This window comes from Peromyscus eremicus, chromosome 5 (assembly GCF_949786415.1).
Source record: "Peromyscus eremicus chromosome 5, PerEre_H2_v1, whole genome shotgun sequence".
Classification (NCBI taxonomy): domain Eukaryota; kingdom Metazoa; phylum Chordata; class Mammalia; order Rodentia; family Cricetidae; genus Peromyscus; species Peromyscus eremicus.
In genome coordinates, this window is record NC_081420.1 from 8,996,846 (window position 1) to 9,022,061 (window position 25,216).

At 45.0% G+C, this 25,216-nt stretch overlaps 1 protein-coding gene across 6 annotated transcripts in view; it reads left to right on the top strand.

The window, feature by feature from the left end:
* The first annotated feature begins 5 nt into the window (after positions 1 to 5).
* Uimc1 (ubiquitin interaction motif containing 1) overlaps positions 6 to 25,216 on the top strand; it is an 88,058-nt gene continuing 62,847 nt past the window's right edge. The window contains exons 1-2 of one of the 6 annotated variants that reach the window (XM_059262878.1): positions 6 to 137; positions 17,873 to 18,027. In XM_059262878.1, coding sequence (XP_059118861.1) covers positions 17,881 to 18,027 — 147 coding nt within the window. In that variant the 5' untranslated portion in view covers positions 6 to 137; positions 17,873 to 17,880. Of the gene's footprint in view, positions 205 to 14,400; positions 14,515 to 14,659; positions 15,123 to 15,272; positions 15,349 to 17,872; positions 18,028 to 25,216 lie in introns of those variants that run through there. The other 5 variants (XM_059262877.1, XM_059262882.1, XM_059262880.1 and 2 more) reach the window with 5 other exon arrangements.

A 25,216-nucleotide genomic window follows, 5' to 3' on the forward strand; every position in this document is an offset into this window, starting at 1 on the left:
CGAGGCTCATTTTGTTTTGGTACGTCTGGAACGTTGGTTGAGTTCCGTGTGTAGGAAACGCGGTGGGCGGTGATTACTACGTCAAGGCCTCTTCGATCCCGGCAGTTCTAAGCTCAGGGCTCTCGCCTTTGCTCACGGTGAGCTACTGACTGACACTTCTCATTTCTTTTTGTTACATGTGGAAAAATGTCTCCCGTTTCTTCGGTAGGGAACCTAAGGCCCAGATTCTAAAAATGTTTTACTTAGAAGTTCGTTAAAGCAGACGTGATAGCCCGGCGAGGTGGCGCACGCCTTTCATGCCAGCACTTGGGAAGCAGAGGCTGGCGGATGTTTGTGAGTTCCAAAACAGCCAGGGCTACACAGAGAAACCCTGTCTCAAAAAACAAACAAAAAAGCCGACATGATGGTACAGGCCCTTGGTCTCAGCGCATGGGAGTTCGAGGCCAGCCTGGGCAATCTGAGGCCCTTTCTAAAAAAAGCTTTATCAGTAGCTGAGCAAGATGGCTTATGTTTGTAATCCTTAAAATTTCGAGATTAAAGCTAGAGAAATGCAAATTTGAGCCTATCCTGGGCTGCATAGACTGTTCGAGGAAAGTGGCTAAGTCAGGAGTTCAAGGCCAGCCTCGTACAACGAACGTCCCTCAACAAAACAAACAAAAACCAAACAGTAAACAAGTAGGGTGGTGCATACCTGTGATCCCATCATTCTGGAGGCTGAGGCAGGATGATTGCCATGACATATTTGAGGGCAGTGTGGAGGCCATTGCCATCTTAGTCACTTTATAGGGTCCAGATGAGGGAGTTAGACCTTCTTCCTTGGTCTGCCATGTCTGATCAAATTTCTTGGGCTCGTTTTTCCTGATAAGATTTTAATGAAAGACTCCCCGATGGCAGTCTTCCCTCAGGAGAGACCCTCGCCCAAGGAACACACCGAGACCACGAATCAGATGCAAACAGCAAGAGGCTTTATTCCGGAACCCGGGTACCGGGGCGACACAGTCTCTCAAGAAGCTCAAGGGACTGGCGCGCCCACGGGCTGGAGCAGAGGGTTTTTATAGGGTAGGGCACGGGTACAGAAACAAGAAGCCTGGTTACAGGGTTTTGATTGGAGGATGCAAATGAGGCCTGCTCTGATTGGATGATTCAAGTGAGGCCAGGTTCAAACCCAGGACAGCTCGTGGTTTCTCCCCGAGCCCGCCCACGCTTTTGTCTAGGGTACAGGGTGTTTTTCTGACCTTTAACTGAGCTCCTCAGTACCTCTCAGGCTTTATTCAAGAACAGCTAAACTAAGTTATGTTAGGCGGGGAGGCTGAGGGTCTTTCATTCCCCCATTTTCTTATCTCGGGAATGGAATCCTCCATTCATGGGGAAGATTGGTGACGTGACTCTATATCCATCTGGTTGAGCCTTTGGTATTGCTGGGTTAGTACCAAAGTCTGAACAGTAGAGACGCGTTCCCTGATAAATTGGACAAGTCTATTTAGGATACAGGGCCCAAACGTCAGGAGGAGTAATAGAATCAGAAGGGGTCCCAGAAGGGTGGAAATGAGGGTGGTGAGCCAGGGGGACCTTCTGAACTATCCTTCAAACCATCCCTGTTGCTCTTCAAAGAATTTTTGTCTCTGTTCTAGTCTCTTTCTTAATTTTGCCATACTATCTCGTACTACCCCAGTGTGGTCGGCATAGAAGCAGCATTCCTCCTTGAGGGCGGCGCATAATCCCCCTTCCTGTAAAAACAGAATGTCTAGGCCTCTTCTATTTTGTAGTACTACTTCAGAAAGGGAAGTTAAGGATTTTTCTAGAGCACTTATTGACTCCTCCAAGGCCTGTAAGTCTTGATTCATGGCCATTTGGAGCTGCCTAAATTGCTGGGTTTCCAGCAGGGCTGTGGTACCGGTCCCTACTCCGGCTGCTATTCCTCCCATAGTCAGCCCTCCTAGTAATAATGCCAGGGTAAGGGACACCGGTTCTCTTTTATATCGGTGGAGGTCCCTTCCCAGTTCGAAGTGTGGGTAAATCTCCTCTGGGGTATGGTAAACTATCCTTGGATACAACTCGATGAGCACACAAAAATCAGAGGTAGCATTGAGGGCTGAGGCTGAAACGCAGGGGGTGAGCCCAGTATTACATGCCCAATAGGTACCATTAGGGCCGGTGACATAACCAGAGACAACGCTTATGGATAGTGTGCGGTTACACAGGTGTCGGTGGGTGCGGGGGACGCTCCCTAGACATAGTCCTTGTCCTGACACCTCTGAGACTGCGAGCTTATGTTGGGCTGTCCCTAGACATTGGCTCGGAGGGGGACTGTGAGTGCTAGTATAATTACCCTGGGTTGCTATCCCCTCGCAGTAGGGAGGCTGGGAAACCAGACATAGCCAACATTCCTGCGCTCTATTTGGGCAGGTCATATTTAAGGCCTAGCAAGCCCCTGCTAGCAGACCCACGAGCCGGCCTCCGGCTCCCGGCCGGGGCGGCCTGGCAGTGGCCGGAGTTATACTTGGGCTGGCAATCGAACCGGGTCGAGGGGCAATTTCCGGGGGTGCCGGAACAGGCAAGGAGGGGCGCCTCTGGTCAGAGAGAACCCGACTGGAGCCCATAGGGGCGGAGGCCTCCTCAATCTCAAGCTCGATAGTGAATCTTACGCCCCGAACATATCCGGTTTCATATAACCTGAGCCCCCAAGGGCGCCCCCGTTGCCAGTTTCTATCAGCCTTCCCCGGGCCAGTGAAAGTTATATTTAGGGGAAGTGAGAGCCCGGGCTCGAATCGGCTGACCTCGGTGGACCCAGCTGAGCAAGACCCCCCCGCCTGTAGCCTTCCTGAAACCTCTATTGGTCTGGATCAGGTCCCAGCTGGAGCTAGGACTCCAATATGCTGCACCAGTGGTCTCGCAGCCCCATTGGGCACAGAAGAAATCTCCTTCCCCCCCGCATTTCTTGGCGAGGGCCCAGCCCCTCCCATCCCCCGGACAGACATAAAAGTCCGACTGGGCGAATCTACATCTTGCGTGAGGGTGACGGCATCCCGGATCCGGCCAATGCACCCCCCCCCCCCGGGTGGGTGGAGGAGTTTAAGGCATCTGCCAGACCGTTTCCCCAGTTTGTGAGATGACCTTATTTTCCTGCTGGGTCGGTCTCCCTGGCAGCCTTCACATGAGAGGCGTGGATCCATGCAGCAATCCCGTCGACCCTGAGTGTAGTGGGGGTGGTCAGCAAGACAGCGTAGGGCCCCTTCCATCGTGACCCCAGATTCCTAGTCTGGTGGCGCCGGACCCAAACAGAGTCCCCAATCTGGAAAGGATGAGGGACCACCGGCTTGTCCAGCTGCTCTCGGTATGCCCCAGCCAAGGGCTTCCAGATCTCCTTCTGCACCAGCTTGAGGGAGGGCTGGTGGCAAAAGATGAGATATCAGGATGGAGAAACCTCATGACTGGAGATGGGGCCCCATATAGAATTTCAAAAGGGGTTAGGCCGTGCGGCCCAGGAGTATTCCGGGCTCGATAAAGAGCCAAGGGAAGTAGGAGCACCCAATCTCTAGTGCCAGTTGCAAGCGTTAATTTGGTTAAAGTCTCCTTAATTGTCCTATTAGCTCGCTCTACCTGTCCTGAACTCTGGGGGCGGTTTCCAATTAACCCCCAATAATTTGGCCATTTTCTGACTTACCAGAGAGACGAAGGCAGGCCCGTTGTCTGACCCCAGTATCTGAGGCATCCCATACCTGGGGAAGATCTCTTCCAACAGTTTCTTTGTTACCACGTTAGCCGTTTCATTCTTGGTTGGAAATGCCTCAATCCATCCTGAAAAGGTGTCCACAAAGACCAGAAGGTACCGGTACCCGTAGAGTCCGGGTTTTATTTCTGTAAAGTCTATTTCCCAATGTACACCAGGACGATGGCCTCTTTGGCGGGTCCCTTTGTTTAGACGAATTTTTCCTGCGTTAACCTGGGCACAGGCTGGGCAGGTAGAAGTTACGTGCTGAAGCACCCGGTCCTGGTTCAGTAGTACTATCCCGGTGTTTTCTCTGTCTAATAGGGCCTTTATTTTGTTTCCGCTCAAATGGGTCAACGCATGGAGGAATCTCAGCATATATCGGGTATGGGAAGTTGGCATGACCATCCGCTCCCCTAATATATAGGCTCGCCTCTGTGGGTTACATTCCGCCCCCATTTTCTTTGCTAGCTCGTGATCCTCGGGGCTGTAGGGCAAAGGCTCTTCCTCTGACGGCGTGAGCTCCGGAGCCCCTTGTACAGCCATCAACTGGCTGTCTCCCATTGGTTGGGAGACCATAGTCCGGGCGGTCAAATCCGCCAGCCGATTCCCTCTGGCTATTGCTGAATCCCCCTTCTGGTGCCCTGGGCAGTGGACAATGCTGAGTTGGAGCGGAAGGAACAGGGCCTTTAAGAGGTCTAGGATCTCTTTTTTTGTTCTTGATCTCCTTACCCGCCGATGTCAGCAGACCCCTCCTTCTGTAGATTTCCCCGTGGACGTGTGCAGTGGCGAAGGCGTATCTGCTGTCAGTATAAACTGTGAGCTTCTTACCTTCTGCCATCCGGAGGGCTTGCGTAAGCGCAATTAGTTCTGCACGTTGGGCCGATGTCCCAGGCGGGAGCGACGATGCCCATATCATTTCTGATTCGGTGGTAACAGCTGCCCCGGCTCTGCGTTCCCCCTCTTCCAGATAACTGCTCCCATCTGCGTACCAGACAACGTCGGGGTCCTTGAGTGGCTGATCTGTCAGGTCAGGGCGGGTGCCATGTACTTCGGCTAGAATCTGGAGGCAGTCATGTTCCTTGGAGGGGCCAGGTAGCGGTAGCAAGGTGGCAGGGTTAAGGGAGACTATCGGTCCAAATTTTACCCGGTCTGAGTCCAGTAGTAAGGCCTGGTAGTAAGTCATTCTGGCGTTGGAAAGCCATCTGTCTGGAGGTTGTCGGACCAGGGCCTCCACAGCGTGGGAGGTCAGAACGGTTAGGGGCTGGCCCAGAGTCAGTTTTCCAGCATTCTTAAGTAAGACAGCGATGGCTGCCACCATGCGGAGACATGGTGGCCATCCGGTGGCCACCGAGTCCAATTTTTTTTGACGAGTACACCATAGGTCTCCTCCAAGGTCCCAGTCTTTGCACTAGCACCCCTTTAGCAAAGCCCGAGTTCTCATCTACAAACAGTTCAAAGGGTTTGGTAAGATCTGGCAGACCCAGAGCCGGGGCCTCAAGTAAGGCCTTCTTGATCTGTTGGAATGCTTCCTGCTGCCTCTCTCCCCATTGGAACATTACCCCTGGTTTTGTGAGGGGATATAGGGGGGCGGCCAATTCAGCGAACCCGGGGATTCATAAGCGACAGTATCCAGCCGTACCCAGGAATTCCCGAACCTGGCGGGGGCTACGAGGAGGGGGAATGGAGAATATTGTCTCTTTTCTTGCCTCCGTCAACCATCTCTGCCCCCCAGTCAGGGTGTAGCCTAGGTAAGTAACCTTGTCTCGGCAAATTTGTGCCTTTTTGGCCGAGGCTCTGTAGCCCTTCTGTCCAAGCCTGGCCAGTAAGGCCCGAGTGCCTTCTAGGCACTCAGTCCGACTCCTGGCTCTTAGATCCTGGACCGGCCTGTAGTCCCCTGTCCCCGGTTTCTTAACGGGCAAGAGAGGGGTATTCGCGTGCCAACTCCAGGCCCCCAGTCTCTGCCCAGGCGCGAGGAAACTCTCTCAACCAGTTCTGTAGCTCCTCAGGTGATTTCTCCGGGGGTTCTGATTACTCTTCCTCTAAATTGAAGGCCAGGATTTGCAGAGGGCCCCCTCTGGGGCCCGTGACCCTCGGTCCCTTCTCATCAAAATAGATTTGCAGTAAGCACATTGATCTTTATCTAGGGGTGGCCTCCTTCGTTCTCCCGACCTGTCTCCCTCTCTCCGCTGTCCCTGAGATACAACAGCGGCCAGAACTTTCTTTATCTCCTTATGCTGTTTCCTATCCCTTTCCTCTTGTTTCTGCCATCTCTTTTCCTCATGCTCCTCAGGAGTTTCTCTCTTCTAGCTTCATAACCTCAACATCGTTCTGTTTTCCCAACCCTCTAAAGCACCTCATGAATCTACCCTTTATTCTCAGCCCATAATTCTCTTGATATCCTTCCTCCATAGGCTACTAATCTGCCCATGTCCCTAAGGACCTCCTGAAACCTATTATATTATTCTGATCTCTAGTTTCCTATTCATTCTTGAGATTCCTACCCCATGAGGCAGCATTTCCAACCTTCCAGACTTCTGTCATCATTTCCAACCTCCTGCCCCGCTCCTGACGTCTGCTCACCCAGTCTCTTCCTGCATTCTTCCTTAGTTTCTTGCAATCCATCTCCTGCCCTCCTACCTGTGGTCCAACTAACATAGTCCCCAGGCATCTGATTATTCCTATCCTCATTCTCCTCTCTTATTGCTCTTATTGAATACTTTCTCTGCTTTCTTCACTAGGTCTGGCAACCCTAACGCCTGTAAACCCTCCAACCGCTGCAATTTGGCTCTGATGTCTGAACTAGACTGATAGATAAATGATAGGATAATACCTGGAACCTGACCTGGATCTTCCGGATCATACGGAGTATATATCCTATAAGCTTCCTTCAATCTTTCTAGAAATGCAGCGGGTGTCTCTTCCTTTCCCTGTATCATATTTCCTTCCTTTCATATTCCCTTATCATATTTCCTTCCTTTTTATCATATCCTCTTTCTTTCTATCACATTCTCTTCCCTTCTATCATATCCATAGGCCTTCTAGCGGCCGCTCGGAGACCCGCTAAGAGCAACTGGCGATAGAGACGTAGATGCTCCCTACCTTCAGGCGTATTGAAATCCCAGTTAGGGCGAATCAAGGGAGAAGCCGCATCGATGACATTCGGGAGTTGGGATGGCCTCCCGTCGTCGCCCGGAACCTGCTTCCGGGCCTCCAGGAAAACTCTCTGCTTTTCCTCTACTGTTAAGAGGGTCTGCAGGAGCTGCTGACAGTCGTAAACCTCAGCATCTGCCAACGGCCGAATCGCGGCCGCTAATGCGGCCGCCACCGCCGCCTCCTCCACGGTGGCGGAAGCCGCCCCCGCGGCGGCTGGACGCTGAGCGGGTCCAGCCTGATGGGGAGGGGGCTCCCCTACCAGGAGATCTATGAGAGGGGAGTTAGGGTCCGGGGGGGAGGACAGGGGGCCCAGAGACTGGAGGGAGCTGTGGAAGGAAAGGCTTGACCCATGGAAATGGATTTCTGACCAGAGATCTCCAGATGGCGATGTATGGGACCTGGTCGGGGTGTCCATAAGGATTAGGGGCCAAAAACCTTGCCCTCCACCTGTAAAATAAGAGAGAGGTTAAAGGATCCTTCTCGCGGCCAGCCAGCATTCATCATGACCCATTCGGCCTTGCAGAGGGTGATCCGTTTTTTTTTTTTTTTCTTTTTAGCAATGACACCTTCATTGCTTCCTCGGGCCTTAACATCAGACCAGTGGTCCGTGGTTAGGCTCAGTGGGGTGGTGACGGTCTGCCCCATGGTGGTCTCTAGATAAAGAAGTGTTAGACAAGTAACGATAAACAAAAAGACAAGACAGACGACAGAAATTTGCGCTGCGCGGCTTCGGCGTAAAACCGAAAGCAGAAATTCAGACGGGGAAACGGAGGAACCTCGATCTCCGTCCCCTACCAGAAATTCAGACAGGGAAGCGGAGGAACCTCGATCTCCGTCCCTTGCCAGCACCACGTATCCCTCTGATACGGGAGTGGCCCCGAAAAACCGTGCCCCAGAGGGGACTTCAGTGACCCGTGGAACGTCTTCCAGGGTCGCGGTGGGCGAAGTCCGAGCTCGTCAGCTCCTTCAGCCCCCACCGACTCAGACCTGACTTAGGGCGCCCGACGAAAACGGAAAACAAACAGACAGACTGACAGACTGAGACAAGACAAACAGTGGCCGGCCAACTTACCTCCTGACAGTGGGTCGGTGGTCCTGAGGCAGGGGGTCTCTATTCCCGGCCAATGCACCAAATGAAAGACTCCCCGATGGCAGTCTTCCCTCAGGAGAGACCCTCGCCCAAGGAACACACCGAGACCACGAATCAGATGCAAACAGCAAGAGGCTTTATTCCGGAACCCGGGTACCGGGGCGACACAGTCTCTCAAGAAGCTCAAGGGACTGGCGCGCCCACGGGCTGGAGCAGAGGGTTTTTATAGGGTAGGGCACGGGTACAGAAACAAGAAGCCTGGTTACAGGGTTTTGATTGGAGGATGCAAATGAGGCCTGCTCTGATTGGATGATTCAAGTGAGGCCAGGTTCAAACCCAGGACAGCTCGTGGTTTCTCCCCGAGCCCGCCCACGCTTTTGTCTAGGGTACAGGGTGTTTTTCTGACCTTTAACTGAGCTCCTCAGTACCTCTCAGGCTTTATTCAAGAACAGCTAAACTAAGTTATGTTAGGCGGGGAGGCTGAGGGTCTTTCATTAATACACCTTTCCCGGGCAGTGGTGGCACACGCCTTTAGTCCCAGCACTCAGGGCCTTTAGTCCCAGCACTTGGGAGTCAGAGGCAGGGGAATCTCTGAGTTTGAGGCCAGCCTAGTCTACAAAGTGAGTTCCAGCATGGCCAGGGATACACAGAGAAACCCTGTCTCAAAAAACCAAAAAGAAAAAGAAAGAAAAAAATATTTTAATACAACCATCTATCCTTAGTCTCAATTCACCCCCAATAAATTTATAGGGTAGCATTCTTTGTATTCCCTGGACTAAGTCATTTATCAGTCTGTGCTGATGAGTGGTGCTGAATAGATAATGCTTTGGGTCCACTGAGGATTACAATCATATACCCTCAAAATAGAGTCAAAAGCTGCTTGTAAAACAGAATCTCTCAAGGCAAGAAAACAGTCCAAATCTGAAAAACCACTGATTTACATGATGATGGAGTAAAGTAGAGCACAGACTGGAATTATATTATTGTAATATTCGGTATCTTATTATTTGAGGCAAGGTCCCTCTATGTAGCCCTGACTATCCTGGAGCTCTGTAGACCGGAGTGGCCTCGAACTCACAAAGATCCATCTGCTTCTGCCTCCTGAGTGCTGAGACTAAAGGTGTGCACTACTGTGCCTCTATTTAGGTATCATTTTGAGGCATGATAAAAAGGCAGAGAATTAAGGAAACCGTAAAGTGACAGTTGCCCCTGATCAGGGATCTGGTTTGCTTTTCCTGCTGAGAGTTGAAATTTCAAAATAACCAAAGGAGCCAAAGTCGCTTACAGAGATAGTGCTTCCTTCCTAAAGACCTCTCAAAGGAAGATGTTAGAAACAACAAACTGGGCTGGAGAGATGGCTCAGCAGTTAAGAGCACTGGCTGCTCTTCCAGAGGTTCTGAGTTCAATTCCCAGCAACCACATGGTGACTCACAATCATCCGTAATGAGATCTGGTGCCCTCTTCTGGCATGCAAGCATGTAGGCAGAATACTGTATACAAAATAAATCTTTTAAAAAAGAAAGAAAGAAACAACAAACTAAGCTGTTTGTGGTGGGGCAGGCCTGTAATCCCACAGTTTGGGAGATAGAGTTCAAGGCCAATTTGAGATACATGAGTCACTGACTCATAAAACCAGAAAAGGGCTGGCTGGCTTAACCTGTTAAAGGTGCTTGCCACCAAGTCTGACAACCTGAGTTTGACCCCTGGGACTCCCATGTGGTATAAGAGTTACTAGTAGTTGGAGTTGGGTGGGCAGGGTCAATGTTGAGTGTTGCTATGTTCATGACCTCTTATTCAAATAATTGAATAAGATGGGACTTTTCCATGGCTGTGATAAAATACCAAGACTAGACTAAAATTGACTTATAAAAGGAAGAGTGTATTTTGACTTACAGTTCTGGAGGGAGAGTGCACAATGGGAAGGAGGCATGGCACAAGTGACAAGCCAGACCAGGAAACTTAGAGATCACAGCCACATGCAGAAGCTGAGAGTGGGAACTGGAAGTGCTTCAAGGCTGTAACTCTCAAAGCCCACCCTGAGTGGTGTACTTCTTCCAGCAAGGCTCCACCCACTACCTCCCCGAAGAGCACCACCAACTAGGGACCAATTGTGAGCCTAGAAGACATTTCTCACTCAATCCAGTAGGTAAGGGCTCACAAAGATTTGCAAAAGAAGCAAGATAACTGTATTTAGAGCAAAGCAATACATTTTATGGAGTGTCCCTCTATAAAATGGTTACAATTGACAGCAGGTCACAGGGGAACTCACAGGCCCACGTTGCACCTTGGGGTCTGTTTTTATTGGGTCTAAAGGAAGGTGGGGCTGGTTACTAAGGTGTTTCTCTACTGTGATTGACAGATTAGGTCATATATTGACATTTCCTAGTGCACATGTCTCTTCCTGTAATGTATTTGATTTTAGAAATATGCACACACAGCTATGCATAGGCATAAGATGGTAAATAGGGGATTCTCCTTAAAACTTTTCTAGATATTTTGCTTTGCTGCGCATCATCCAAAACCAGTTCAGACCAGGTCGGCCCTTCTGTTCTTCATATCTGAATATATTGGGCACACAAATAGAAACTGTCTAAATTTGATTGTTACTAGGAGTGGAGAAACCCCTGTTCAGAGATGGGAGTATGTGTAGCCTGATGCAGGCTGGGGCTGAGGTTTTTAGCTTGCTAGGTCTATTGTTTGGAGAGGGACATGTGTGCATAGAACACACAGGTGAAGGAGCTGGGTGTCAAGTGTATTGTTACAAGAGGATGTATTATATGTATATTTATAATCCAAACTCAAATAGGGTCCTAAGCTAAATCATCTCCTATCCATGCCTGCTTCAGACAGATGGAACTGCCTCCTGCAAATTGTCCTCTGACCTCCACAAGCCCATCATCTCACATGCAGGCCCAAACATGTACACACACATGTACATGTTTAATTAAATATATGTAATTAAAATAAAAACCAGTCTATGTTTTCTTATGGCCAAAATATTTGTGACATTGAGTTTAACTCTTTCTCATACCTAAATCTAAGTAAATGCACTTAAATTTTATTTTTAAAAAATATTTCTGGATGTATTTGTTTTACTTTATTTTGATCTTGACAGTTAATGCTGGAGAGGCTTATTAGACTTTAAGTGCAACATTCAATAAGCAAGTGAACATAGGTCTGGAGTTTTGCAGGGCTGACTTGGGGTTGATCCTAGAATTCTACCCATGATACTTTCTTTCTCTTTTTTTGTTTTCATTGGACAGGATCTCTCTAGAGCCCTGGCTGTCCTGGAACTCACTATGCATACTGAACTGGCCTTAAACTCAAAGAGATCCGCTTGCCTCTGCCCCCTGAGTGCTGACATTAAAGGTGTGTGCCACTATGCCTGGTCACTGTTTTATAAGCTCACAAACCTTGCTTTTCTGTGGCTCCTGAAGTTCATTGTTTGTTTGTTTACTTATTTATTTATGAGACAGTCTCAAAGTCTGAAGGCTGCCTTTGATTTTGCTATAGCTGAGGGTGGCCTTAAGCTCTGTTTCCTCTATCTTCCATGTGTGTGCCTTTATGCCGGGCTTCACCTTTTCTGCAATGCATGGTCAAGGACTTGACATTTCCTGACTGGAGGCCCCTAGGGGAGAATGGGAATTCCTCATGCTGCTGATAGTGAGGCTGGACTGCATTTCCTTACTTCCTCTGGTAATTAGGTGCTGCAAAATATGTTCAGACCATCCTGGGCTACACAGGGAAATCCTATCCGAGAAATGCAGTCTTAGTGCTCTCATGAAAACCATAGTCTTTAAACTGGATGCTCATGTGTGATGTGAGTAGGGGCATGTTTGTGCCATGGTGGAGGTCAGATGACAACTGACCTTCTCGTCTTCCACCTTGTTTAGGCAGGGTCTCTTTTGCTGTTTATACTGTGCTGTATATTCCATGAATTGCTGTTTTGAGGCCTTCTGTGATACCTGCTCCCAGTTTAATTCGTCTGAATTCAGTTCACAGCTATTGAGTGTTTGCTTTTGGCCAGGCCCCTTTGCTACCTGCTGAGGTTACATGGGCAATATTTTTAACTTTTTGTATCTTTATTTATTTTGTGTATTTGTGTATATATATGCCATGCCATGTATCCAGAGGTGAGAGGACTACTTGCAGGTTGTCAGATTTGGTGGCAAGTGCCTTTATCTGCTGAACCATCTTGCTGCCTCTGTGGGCAATGTTGTAAGATAGCTCACAGTCTTTTTTTTTTTTTTTTTTTACTTGTGGGGATATTTTATTTGTGATGAAATGTGTTGATTTTTTTTTTTTGAGCCCCATTCGTATTCTTTTTTTTTTTTTTTTGGTTTATTTTTATTTTTTATTTTTTTTTAATGCTGAATGCTGTTTATTGAAGGAAGGGTGAGGTCTTAAATACAGGCTTACAGCACAATGGGAGAACCCTGGAGGGCAGAAGTTCGCTACCGATGTTTTACAATCTTGCATCTAAGCTGTTGATAGCTCACAGTCTTATGGAAGATATAGACACATGTGGTAAATAATTATAGTATATCATGGGACACAATATCTCAGCAGCTGAGGAAGCAATAGGAGAAATGAGCAGGTTATAAATACTTGAGCTGGCTTTTGAAGAATGGTTTAGAAGTCAGTGATCTAGGGGATAGAGCAAAGATATTCTTGAATTTAAATGCTACAGAAAAGTACCAAGAATAATGTTCCTGTGTTCTGCTACCCAACTGTTGACAACTTGGTTTTTTTTTTTTTTTTTTTGGTTTTTCGAGACAGGGTTTCTCTGTGTAGCTTTGCGCCTCTCCTGGAACTCACTTGGTAGCCCAGGCTGGCCTCGAACTCACAGAGATCCGCCTGGCTCTGCTTCCCGAGTGCTGGGATTAAAGGCGTGCGCCACTACCGCCCGGCTTGTTGACAACTTGTTACTTGTTTATTATTATCGTTACTGTTTTTGAGACAGGGTCTTGGAATACAGCCCTGGTTGGCTTATTACTTTTTGTGTAGCTCAGGCCAGTTTCAAACCTGTGGCAGTCCTCCTGTCTCAGCTTCTTGAGTGCTTGGGTTGTAGGTATGTGTTATCAGTCCTGGTCTTGACATCTCTCTGAAGTCCTGTTTCTTACCACTTCTTCTTTATTTCTTCCTCGTTCCATATTATTACCACGATGTGTACCCATCTACCCATTAAAATATGATTTTAATATAGTTTCCCACAAACTATGAGCTATTTATACAGTTATATATATATATACACATATACATAGATACTGTATATACTGTTTTCTGTAAGTTTATGCAGATCATTCAAGATTTGTTCCTATTTATAGGCTCACTGTTATTTCAGTAAGACTACTACTCATCCCCCTCACCCCTTTTTTGGGGGAGAAATATAGTCCTGGCTGGCCTGGTACTCACCTGCCAAGGCCTTCTGAGTTCTGAGATTAAAGGCCTGGCTTCAGTAAGATTTGTTAGGAGCTATCAAATGTTACATAGGACCCAGTTGAAATTTTTTTTTTTTTTTGAGACAGGGTTTCTCTGTGTAGTTTTGGTGCCTGTCCTGGATCTCGCTCTGTATCCCAGGCTGGCCTCGAATTCACAGAGATCTGCCTGCCTCTGCCTCCTGAGTGCTGGGATTAAAGGCGTGTGCCACCACTGCCCATTGAGTTTTAACTGTAGAATTTTATTGTATAAATATTTTATGTTTTATTCATCTTTGTTGTATTAGATGTTTCTGCTGTTGCCATTTTTATTTCAAGGAAATGGGTTACCTGGAATATACCTTATGCTTACTTGTAGAACTTTCAGTAGTTTTAAGATTTATTTTTATTATCTGTGTATATGTACGTATGCCAGATTTACAGAGGTTAGAAGGCATTGGATCCCTGGGAGCTGGAGTTATATGCAGTTGTGAGCCACTCTATGTGGGCTCTAGGAACCAAACTTAGGTTCTCAGCAAGAGCAGTTCATTCTCTTAACCACTATGCCATCTTTCCAGCCTCATCTCTGTGTTTTTCTACAAATGATATTGTCATCAAAGTGCATATTTTAAATTTCATCACATCAAATCATCCTCAGAAATGGCTCGATCTAATTGCTACGTGCCATAGCTGAGTTGATCACTGAGATGATCAGACATTAATTTACCATCTGAAAGTTTCTAAGTAGTCATGTGAACATTTAATGTCAATGTAAGTCAGAATTCATGAAAATAAAGTACCAGAAGTGGCTCGATGTAGCATAGCTGATTTCGAAGGGTTTACTATAAGTATTTGGGGACTAACTTTACTTGGTTTTCCTCAAACCATGGCTAAGTTCTAGCCAAAGCACTTTGAAGGGCCATGGCCGATCCCGATGGTTAGCTCTGGTTAGCTCGGCCCACACTGCCCCGCGCCTGCGCCTGCGCGCGCCAGCCCGGCCCCGCCCCCGGCCCCGCCCCGGCCCCGCCCCGGCCCCGCCCCCGCCGGTTCGCGCCGCCTGGCGCGTTCTTCACTTTGAGGAGTTGCGGCCGCTCGAGACCCCCAGCGTTCAGGAGGCGCTCGGCGGAGCTGCCAGAGCTGCGGTGAGTATGCATTGCACGCTGCGGCCGTCAGTTCGCGCCTGCTTTTCACTCTGCCCGGCGGCGGCCGCTCCGTCTGAGGCGCGCCTCGTAACGAGTAGGCCGCTCGCCCGGGCGGGAGCCGACGCGGGGTCGCGCTTGCGGCCTCGAGCCCCTGGTGTCCCCCTCCCCTGAGGGCGGCCTGCGGCCTCCCGGGCGCCCTCTCTTACCTTCCGGCTAACGGACTCCCCGAGGACAGGCGTCTAGGGCCACAGCCTCCCCCCACGTTACTTTGGTTGTCAGTGACAGTTGACTTCACTAGTTCTTCGTCTGAGACACCGTCCCCACCGGTCTCTCTGGGTAGTAGCCCTGCCTGGCTTTGAACTCTAGGTTCAAGATGGCCTCTAACTCGCGATCCTCCTGCCGTAGTCTCCCAGGAAGTCTATCATCTATCACTTAACGTCGCCAGTACAGCTGGAGCGTTTCCCGTGGACTATGACAGGCTGTGCATCAGAACCGTGAGACCCAAGCATTGCCGTCTCAGTGATGGAGCTGGGTGTGAATCTGGTCCACTTGACTCCTGTCTTATGGCACTTTAGTCTGTACCAAACACGGGCAACGCCGAGGGAAAAGTGAGCACAACGTTTAGAGTTTTTGTTTGTTTTGTTATGAGAGACAGTGCTTTGTAGTTGAGTCAGAGAAAGTCTAGTTTTGGAATCAGATGCATCGTCTGTCATTTCCCAGCACAGCCACTTGCCAGCTACTTTTTTTTTTTTTTTTTTTTTTAACTGTTTCCTAACGTGTTAGATAGTGATGTCTACCAGTAAGAGTTCTTGGGAGGAATAACCTCTGTAATAGGTATGAGATACCTAGAAGTTTGTCTATTGATTCTGTCAATGATAACTATGATTGTTCAAGGTGTGTTTGAAATCTTTTATTTTTGCCTGTGTGTGGACATACGTGGGTATGAACACACACACACACACACACACACACACACACTGGGTTTAATCTCTACCTCCTTTTAAGGAATACTGTAAAATTTTTAGTTCTAAATTTTATGTACCTCTTTGTTTTTTTATATACTTTATTCATAAGGATGTTGTTATTATTTTGATTTTTCGAGACAGGGTTTTTCTTTGTAGCCCTGGCTGTCCTGGAACTTGCTCTGTAGACCAGGCTGGACCAGGTTGGTCTTGAACTCAGAGATCCACCTGTCTCTGTCTCCCAAGTACTGGTATTAAAGGCATGTGCCACCGCTACTGGCTAGGATTTTATTATTTTTTATGCTGTTAGAAGTAGAATTTAGGGGCTGGAGAGATGGCTCAGAGGTTAAGAGCACGGACTGCTCTTCCAGAGGTCCTGAGTTCAATTCCCAGCAACCACATGGTGGCTCACAACCATCTGTAATGAGATCTGGTGCCCTCTTCTGGCCTGCAGTCACACATGCTGTATACATAATAAATAAATAAATCTTAAAAAAAAAAAAGTAGAATTTAGGGTGTACAGTGTTGGTTTTCAACCTGTGGATCTTGACCCCTTTGAGGTCAACTGACCATTTCACAGGGTTACATATTATATCCTGCATTTATTTACATTGTGATTCACAACAGTAGCAAAATTACAGTTACGAAGTAGCAACAAAAATAATTTTACAGTTGGGGGCCACTATGACATGAGGAACCTAATGGTCACAGCATTAGGAAGGTTGAGAACCACTGGTATAGAGAGATGGCTCAGCAATTAAAAGCACTTACTGGTCTTATAGAGGACTTAGGTTTGGTTTTCAACACCTGTGCATAACTCCAGTTCCAGAGGACCTAGCACCCTCTTCTGTCCTCTGAAGGCATCAGGTACACAAGTGGTACACATAATACATGTAGGCAAAACACTCTAATACATAAACTTAAATAAATCTTTAAAAAAAAAATAGAATTGGGCATGGAAAGATTTGTCAGTGGTTAAGAGCATTGATTGCTCTTCCAGAGGACACTGGTTAAATTCCCTGCACCCACCTGGTGACTTAGAACTGCCTGTAACTCTAGTTCCAAGGGCTGCCATCTTCTGGTCTTCCAGGCACTTTAATTAACCTACCTAGAACCTCCATTATAATCTTTGGTGATGAAAGCAAACAGTTTTTTTTTTCTTCTTTTTCTGAGGCATGATCTCACTATTTTGTTCAGTATTATTTCCACCTTACAATCCTACTTTAGCCTGCAAATAAGCTGGTATTATAGGCACATGACACAGCCAAAGCAGTCATGTTTGCCCTGTTCTTTGTCTTGAGAAATAATTCAGTATTTTACCTTTAAATATATTTCTACCTAAATTATTACATAAATATATAAATATTAGCTATGGGATTTTGGGGGATTCCCTTATCAGATTGTAGTATTGAGGTTTTTATTGTTAAATTTTTGAGACTGTACTAATATTGTCTGGGTTAGCTTCTTCCTTGTGATCTTCCTGTCTCTGCTTCCTGATGTTCTGGGAGCCACTGCACCTGGTTAAGAGTATTAGTATTTTTTTAAAAAGATCTTTTGGGTAAATTGTTACTGTATACTTAAGGAAATCAGTTGTGTAAATTAATATGTAAGGAACCAAGATAAATTGTTTTTATGCTATGAACATTTCACTAGAGAGATTAGATTTATTTGTATGTGTTTATATGGACACATACATATGCTCATCACCTGTATAGCTATGTGGTGATATTCTGTTTGTGCTCTAACAAATAAAGCTTGCCTGGAGATCAGAGTGTGGAGCTAGCTATTAGTTAACCATAGAGGCCAGGCAGTGGTGGCACACACCTTTAACCCCAGCACTTGGGAGGAAGAAGCAGGAAGATGAGGAGTTCAAGGCCACCCTGGCATTGACCCAGTCTAAAAGAGAAACAGAGCCAGGCAGTGGAGGCTCAGTGCCTTTAATCTCAGCACTTGAGATCACATGCCTTTAATCCCAGCACTAGGGAGGTGAAGACAGAAGTGATATGGCTGGATGGGGAGAGGAATATAAGGTAGGAGGAGACAGGAGCTCACCCCCTTTTCAGTCTGATTATTCCTAGAGGTAAGAAGTCTTTCTAGTGGCTGGCTGCTTTACTTCTCACTCAGATCTTTCAGCTTTCACCCTTGATATCTGACTCCGGGTTGTTATTATTAAGACCAATTAGAATTCATGCTACATATGTGTATGCACACATGTATATATTCCTTTACAGAAAAAAATTTAATGAATAGTAGAAAATTTTAATGAGTAGTAGAAAAGTTCTAAAGTCTAGATTTATTTCCCTAAAATGGCTGTCATTTGCTTTTATTTGACCAAATTGAATAGCCTCTAGATTAGAAACATATACTTTGAGTAAATTATTGAACTTGTGTTTCAGACAAAAAGATGCCACGAAGAAAGAAAAAAATTAAAGAAGCCTCTGAAAGCCAGAACTTGGAGAAGAAGGATCCAGAAGCCAGCAGTTGTGTCAGTATAAAGAAGAAGCGTAGACTGGAGGATCTACTCATAGTGATCTCTGATAGTGATGGAGAGGTTGGTGTTTGACATGGGGATGTAGGTCTTAGGCTAGACCTCTTTACCCACAAGGGTTTGTTTTGACTCTACCCTCACACTAGCTGGCTGACTTCATGCAGTTTTCACTTGATTTTCTTTTGATTTCTAAGTGGAATTACAGGTTATTTAAAAGAAAGTAGCCATGCTGGGGATGGATTATAGTTTTCCTTTTTGTAATATATTAACCCAATATGATATTTTAGACCTGTTAGAGTAAATTAAATGAAATATAAAGTGTAATTTTTGTGTGTTTGGAAAGTAAAAGAAAATGTGAATGCTGCTTGGGATGGAACTCAGGCTTTGTTACATGCTAGGGAAGCACACTACCAACTGAGCCAAGAAATTTACAGTCTTGTGGAAAGGCTTCTAGGAGAGAGATTTTCTTGGATTTTAAACCTTCTTCTTTGTTTACCATTTCTCTCTTTTTCACCTGCCTGTTAGGTCAGATCCAGTGCATGAGGAACCAAGTCATTGTGTCTTACATCTTTCATTTTTCTCTGACTATAGGTTTCATATTCACCTTTGATTCATTTTTCCATCTTTTACCCCTAATTGTTCACCACATGCTTTAGGTTTTTTTTTTTTTTTTTTTTTTTGGTTTTTCGAGACAGGGTTTCTCTGTGTAGCTTTGCGCCTTTCCTGGAACTCACTTGGTAGCCCAGGCTGGCCTCGAACTCACAGAGATCCGCCTGGCTCTGCCTCCCGAGTGCTGGGATTAAAGGCGTGCGCCACCACCGCCCGGCCATGCTTTAGGTTTTACCTCTTAAGTGATACTCAGATCTGTTTCCATTTCCATTTCTTTGCCTGTTCACCTGTAACGGAGATTTCTGTAATAGACTAAAATATCTCTTCTGCCTTGTTGTCCCTCACTACATTTCACTTTACTTATTGCCACTATTTAGGTGTGTGTCTGTGTCTGTGTGTGGGGGTGGGGTGGTGGGGTGGGGAGGAATATGGGATATGTGTGTATGCCCACTCACATGCATGGGAGGCATAACATGCACATGATAGACTCACCACTGCAGAAACTTTCCTCTCCTGTTGTTTTCCCTTCTTACTCACTGCTGTGTTTGTTTTACTTTTCTTTGCTTTTCCTTAGTTTTCTTTTTAAATTTTATTTTATTTTTTTATTGAAAATAGATCTTTTTCATACAATATATTTGTTTGTGGTTTTCCCTCTCCCAGCTCCTCCTGGATCCTCCTCAATTCCCCACCCACTCAAATCCATACTCTTTCTGTCTCTCATTAGAATACAGTCTGGCATCTAAAAAATAATAAGATAAAATAAAAACAAACAAACTGGAATAGGGTGAAACAAACAGAAGAAAAAGAACCAAAGAAAAATCCCAAGAAACACGTATAGATGCTGAGACACACAAGTTCACACATAGAAATCCATGAAAATACAACAGGAAAACTGTAATATGTACCCAAAAGACCTGTAAGGAAAAAAGAAAAATAGTTCCTGACAAAGCATTATGAGACAGAGAACCTCCAAAAATGCCATTGAGTTTGTTTTGTGTTAGTTTTCTACTGCTGGGCATGGAGTCTGTGCTTAAGAGTGGTTTGTATATCCAATGAGACTTGGCTGAGAAAAGTAACTTTTCCTTTGTGAGTGGTTATCAATTGGAGATAGCATCTGGATTAGGGATGAACACTTGTTTCTACTCCTCTCAGCACTGGGACCCCAATTGGCTTAGATCTGTGCAGTCCCTGTGCGTGCTGTCACAGTTTGTAAGTTCATATGTGCATCAGTCCTGCTGTGTTTGAAAGGTTTTGTTTTCTTGGTGTCCTCCACCCCCTCTGGCTCTTACAATTTTTCCTCCTCTTCCTTGGCAGGGTTCCTTGAACTCTGAGGGGAGGGATTTGATGAGATACCCCTTTAGGACTAGGTGTTCCAAGGTCTTTTGCTCTCTACACAGTGTCCCGTTGTGAGTCTCAGTTTTCATTCCCATCTACTGTAGAAGGAAGCTTCTCTGATGATGGCTGAGCAAGACACTGATCTGATTTCCATGCTCCTGTGGCCCTTTTCCTTGTATTTCTGTAAATGTGTACCATGCGAGTTAAGGTACCCGAGGAAGCCAGGAGAGAGCGTTAGATCCCTGGAGCTGGCTGTTGTGAGCCACCGCGGGTGCTGAGAACTGAACTGGAGAAGAACAGGAAGTGCTTTCAGCCACTGAGCCATCTCCCCCCACCCCCATTTAGCTTTTTTTTGCATGAAAAAAAAAAAAATACTTTAAACGACTGTTTTAGAATATTAAGAAGCAGTTGGTATTAGGAAAAACAACTTTTTGGCTTTGTCAGTTGAAAATCAGTATGAATTATTCCATATTTCTTCTCACCTTTGTATTCCTTACTGTGCTTTTCAGCTGTTTTTCCGCTTAGGTGTCAGTTCTTTCGGTTTCCATAGTGGATCTCCTAAGGCTAGGTCAGTTTTCTGATCTCTCACGGTCCCATAGAACTTGTGCTTATTTCTGTGGTATTATTTGTCACTCTTTGAAATTGCTACTATATTAAAATTTTAAAAAATTACATTTTAATTATTTTGTGTGTGTGGGTGCATGCTTGTGGAGGCTAAAGAGCAACTTTTTGGAGTTGCCTCTCTCCTACCATGTGGATGTGGGGATTGAACTCAGATCATCTGGCTTGGTGGAAGGCATGTTTACCTCTGAGCCATCTTGCTGACCCCTGCCATGATATTTTTTAACCTCTGTTATTGAACTATGCTTTTTTGAAGGGCAGTAATTTTATATGCTAAAAACCTGTCAGTGTTGCTTAGGTTTTAGCATTCTTAGAAAACACCTGCATTAGATTTTTCTTCTCTTTTTTTTTTTTTTTTTTTTTGGGTTTTCGAGACAGGGTTTCTCTGTGTAGCTTTGCGCCTTTCCTGGAACTCACTTGGTAGCCCAGGCTGGCCTCAAACTCACAGAGATCCGCCTGGCTCTGCCTCCCGAGTGCTGGGATTAAAGGCGTGCGCCACCACAGCCCGGCCTCTTCTCTTTTTTTAAAAAAATTTATTATTTATTTTATGTATGTATGTGTTCTTGCATGAATGTATGTGTACCACATGCATATAAGTGCCTGTGGAGTGCAGAGGGTGTCAGATCCCCTGGAACTGGAGCTACTGATACGGGCTCTGGGAACCAATCTTTGGTCCTTTGTAAGAGCAGTAAGTGTTCTTAACTTCTGAGTTACTCAGCCTCCAGGTTTTATTTTTATTTATTTTTAATGGTTTTTCCTCCTCCTCTTTTTTTCCTCAGTGTTTTGAGACAGAGTCTTCACTGTGTAGACCTGACCAGCCCAGAACTTGCTTTGTAGACCAGGCTGGCCTTGAATTAACAGAGATCTTCCTGATTATGCCTCCCAAGTGCAGAGATTGAAGGTATGAACCATTATACTTAGCTTTATTTAAATATTTCTTGAAGAAAATGTCTTGCCTGGGGTATAGCTCAGTGGTCAAACATTTGCCTAGCATGAGTAATGGCCTCCCAGGTTTGATTGCTAGCATTTTAAAACACAAAACCACCAGATGTAGTGGTGCATGCCTTTAATCCTAGCACTGGGAGGCAGAGGCAGATATATCTGTGAGTTCAGTGCCAGTCTGGTCTACATAATGAATGAGTTCCAGTACATACATAATGAATGTAGCCAGGGCTACAGAGAGACCCTGTCTCAAAACAAAACAAAACAAAACAAAACAAAACAAAACAAAACAAAACACAAAAAAATGAATAGCCTCCATAAAACTCAAGTACCTAAGAACTAATGTACTCAAAACAAAAAGTACCCAAGAAACCAAGAAAATGTTCTGTTCTCTGGTGTAAAAGAGGCCAGGGAATGCCCTCATTTTTAACATGTAAAGGTGATAACATAGTCATGATGTAATTTGGGTTTTAGTTCTCCTGTCTTCAGCACACATTCTCTCTTGGGTCGGCTCCAATCCATTCTTTCAGCTCTCTTCATCCTATGGTCCTGGCACCTCCAGTATCCTGGGGTTTCCCACTTCAACCTAGGCCTCACTTTTTTAGCTTCATACGTGGCTCAGGGTCTCCTTGTATGGACTCTGATCCTATCACACATTGTCTGGCTTCAGCTGCTCTCAGAAAACATGGAATACGTGGCTTTGTGACCTCTTTAATCTTGTTTCTTCTATGTTTGCAAAATGAGTACCAATGAAAGGCATTGCCAAAGTCCTGCTGTCCACTCAAGATGTAGCCTGACTCCATTGGAGTACAGCTATGTCAGCTTTTGAGTGCTGACCTGGAAGAAAGTTTCCTAAGTAGTTGCTTTGAGGAGCAGGGAATCTCTTCAGTTTAGGTTTTCTTCCTTTAAATGCATTTGATTTTCACAAAACAGCCTCCAATGGATTTTGTCCTGAAGACACGTTTCCTAGTGTCCCACTGTAACACAATTTTCAGTAATAGATACAATCCTGTCTTGAAGTTCCTACTGCCAAACAAATTAGTTTATTATTTCTTTATTTATTTAAATTCAGCTTTACTCAGGTTCTCAGGACGCAGGCAGAATGAAGCAAGATTCCTGGTCAAAATGTAACATAAATGACCTGTACCCCAGTTCCTGATAGTCCTTGTTTTTCTTTGAAAACTCATGAGCTGAGCCCCACTGTTCATGCTTTTCTCAGCATTCTTTTTAATTTTTTTTTAAGATTTATTTATTTATTATGTAAATAGTATTCCGCCTGCATGTATGCCTCCACACCAGAAGATGGCATCAGATCTCATTAGAGATGGTTGTGAGCCACCATGTGGTTGCTGGGAATTGAACTCAGGACCTCTGGAAGAACAGCCAGTGCTCTTGACCTCTGCGCCATCTCTCCAGCCCTTCTCAGCACTTTTATCTTACAGACTCCCATTAGAATGGTCCATTAAGCTCTCTTTATAGCACTCAAGGCTTTTCTAACCCAAAGTTCCAAACACTTCCATATTTATACCCCCAAACTAGTTCCAAAGGAATGAGAACCACATGGACAGGCTTACAGCAACGGCCTCAATTCTTAGTACCAGGTTCTGTCTTAGTTGCTTTACTGTTGTGATAAAATGTCCTAGATAAAAGCAGCTTAAGGGAGAAAGAGTTTATTTTGTCTTGTAGTTCCAAAGTCATATAGCCCATCATGGCAGAAGACATGACAGCAGGGCAAGGAAGGTTGCTTGGTAGCAGGAGCAGGAAGCTATTGTTTACATTACATCTATACTCAGGAAACAGAATGTATTGAATAAGAAAGTAGGGCAGGCTGTAAAGCTTCAAGACCTTCCCCCAGTGATCTACTTCTTGCAGTGAGACTCTAGCTCCTAAAGGTTCTACCATCCTCCCAAACAAGGCCACATCTGGGAACCAAGTATTCAAACATATGAGCCTATGGGAACACTTTTCACGTTCAAACCACATCTCTACTTCTGGTTTCTTTCACTCTTAGGATACTTTTCTATACCTGATGATATGAAGTACCAAATCTTGCACCTGTGCTCAGTGTTTGGCCTTAATGTTGTGCTTTCTAAGGATGATTTGCCTATGATATATATTCTTTAATATGTTGCTTGTGTTTTTTTTTTTTTTTTTTTTTTTTTTAAAGATTTTATTATTTATCATGTATACAGTGAGTGTTCAGCCTGCAGGCCAGAAGAGGGCACCATATCTCATTGTAGATGGTTGTGAGCCACCATGTGGTTGCTGGGAATTGAACTCAGGACCTCTGGAAGAACAGCTAGTGCTCTTAACCTCTGAGCCATCTCTCCAGCCCCGTTGCTTGTGTTTTTGAGACAGGGTCTATTACTTTGCAGACCTGGCTGGCCTGGAACTTCAGTATAGATCAGGCTGGCCCTGAACTCACAGAAATCTGCCTGCTTATGCCTTCCAACTGCTGTCTTCATTGTTTTAATGATTTTTCCTGAAGTCTTTTCATCTCATTTTCCAACTGTTTTTGTTCTCACGGCTTGTAGTAGCAGTGGGAATACTGATAGAATTTGTTTGATATATTGTTCTAATGATACTTTTATATTGTGCTTTTCATAATTCCTTTTATCTTTTCTTATTTTGGCTATTATCTGGTTTTTCAGTTTTGATTGGTGTTATTTGGCTTTTACTTTCAATCTATGTAGTAGTTGATGGACTTATTTTACTTTATGCTTTTTTATTTAATAGTAGCATAATTTCTACATTATTAGAAAGTAGACCATTAATATATTTTTCTTTTTTCAATGTAAAAACACAACTCTCACCTGAAAAAGGATAAGAGATAGTTTATTCTGGAGCCATATATGTGTGACCATGGCCTGGGAACACAGATTGAGGTTACTCCAAATTCCAGGTTCCAGTGTGGTAGCAGTTTCATAACATTTCTATGATAAGAGAACAAAGAAAGTCATAAATCAAGGCACTTTAAAAAAAATTGATAAACACAATAAGTAGGTGGTTATAACAAAGTATCAAAATCTCAATTGTAGGTCTTAAATGCTATCTGATGGCTCTTAGCCTTTTGGTTGGTGAAAACTAGGGTTTTTGTTAATACATTCCAAAGGTTTTTATCTGTTAGCCATAGGATGTTAGGTCCAACACAGAGGTAGGCAAAGAATGGGTCTTTAAGGAGTAAAGATAACCCAAGATAAATTGTAATTAGAACCCAAAACATTGCAAATTTTAATCAGTATATCAGCCTTTACAGACAACTTCTTTCCAGGAATTCTCATTCACACTTTTATATTATTTATTAGTGTGTTTATGTCATATATTAGTGTTTATGTCATAGAATGTGTATGTGTGTTTGAGGACAGCTTTGTGGAGTCAGTTTTTTCCTTCCGCTTTTATTTATTTTTAATTTTAATTTTTTAAAAAAATTTTTAAAAAATATTTACTTATTAGGTATACAGTGTTCTGCCTGCATGTATGCCTGCACGCCAGAAGAGGGCACCAGATCTCATTATAGATGGTTGTGAGCCACCATGTGGTTGCTGGGAACTGAACTTGCCTTGGGAAGAACTGCCAGTGCTCTTAACCTCTGAGCCATCTCTCCAGCAGAGATCCTACACAGGTCATCAGGCTCACATGGCAGGTGCTTTACATGCTGAGCCATCTCACTGGCCCCTTTTGTATTTGCCCCTAATTTTGTTTTATTCTTAGATGTAAAATGAAGTGTATTAAATATTTACTGTCA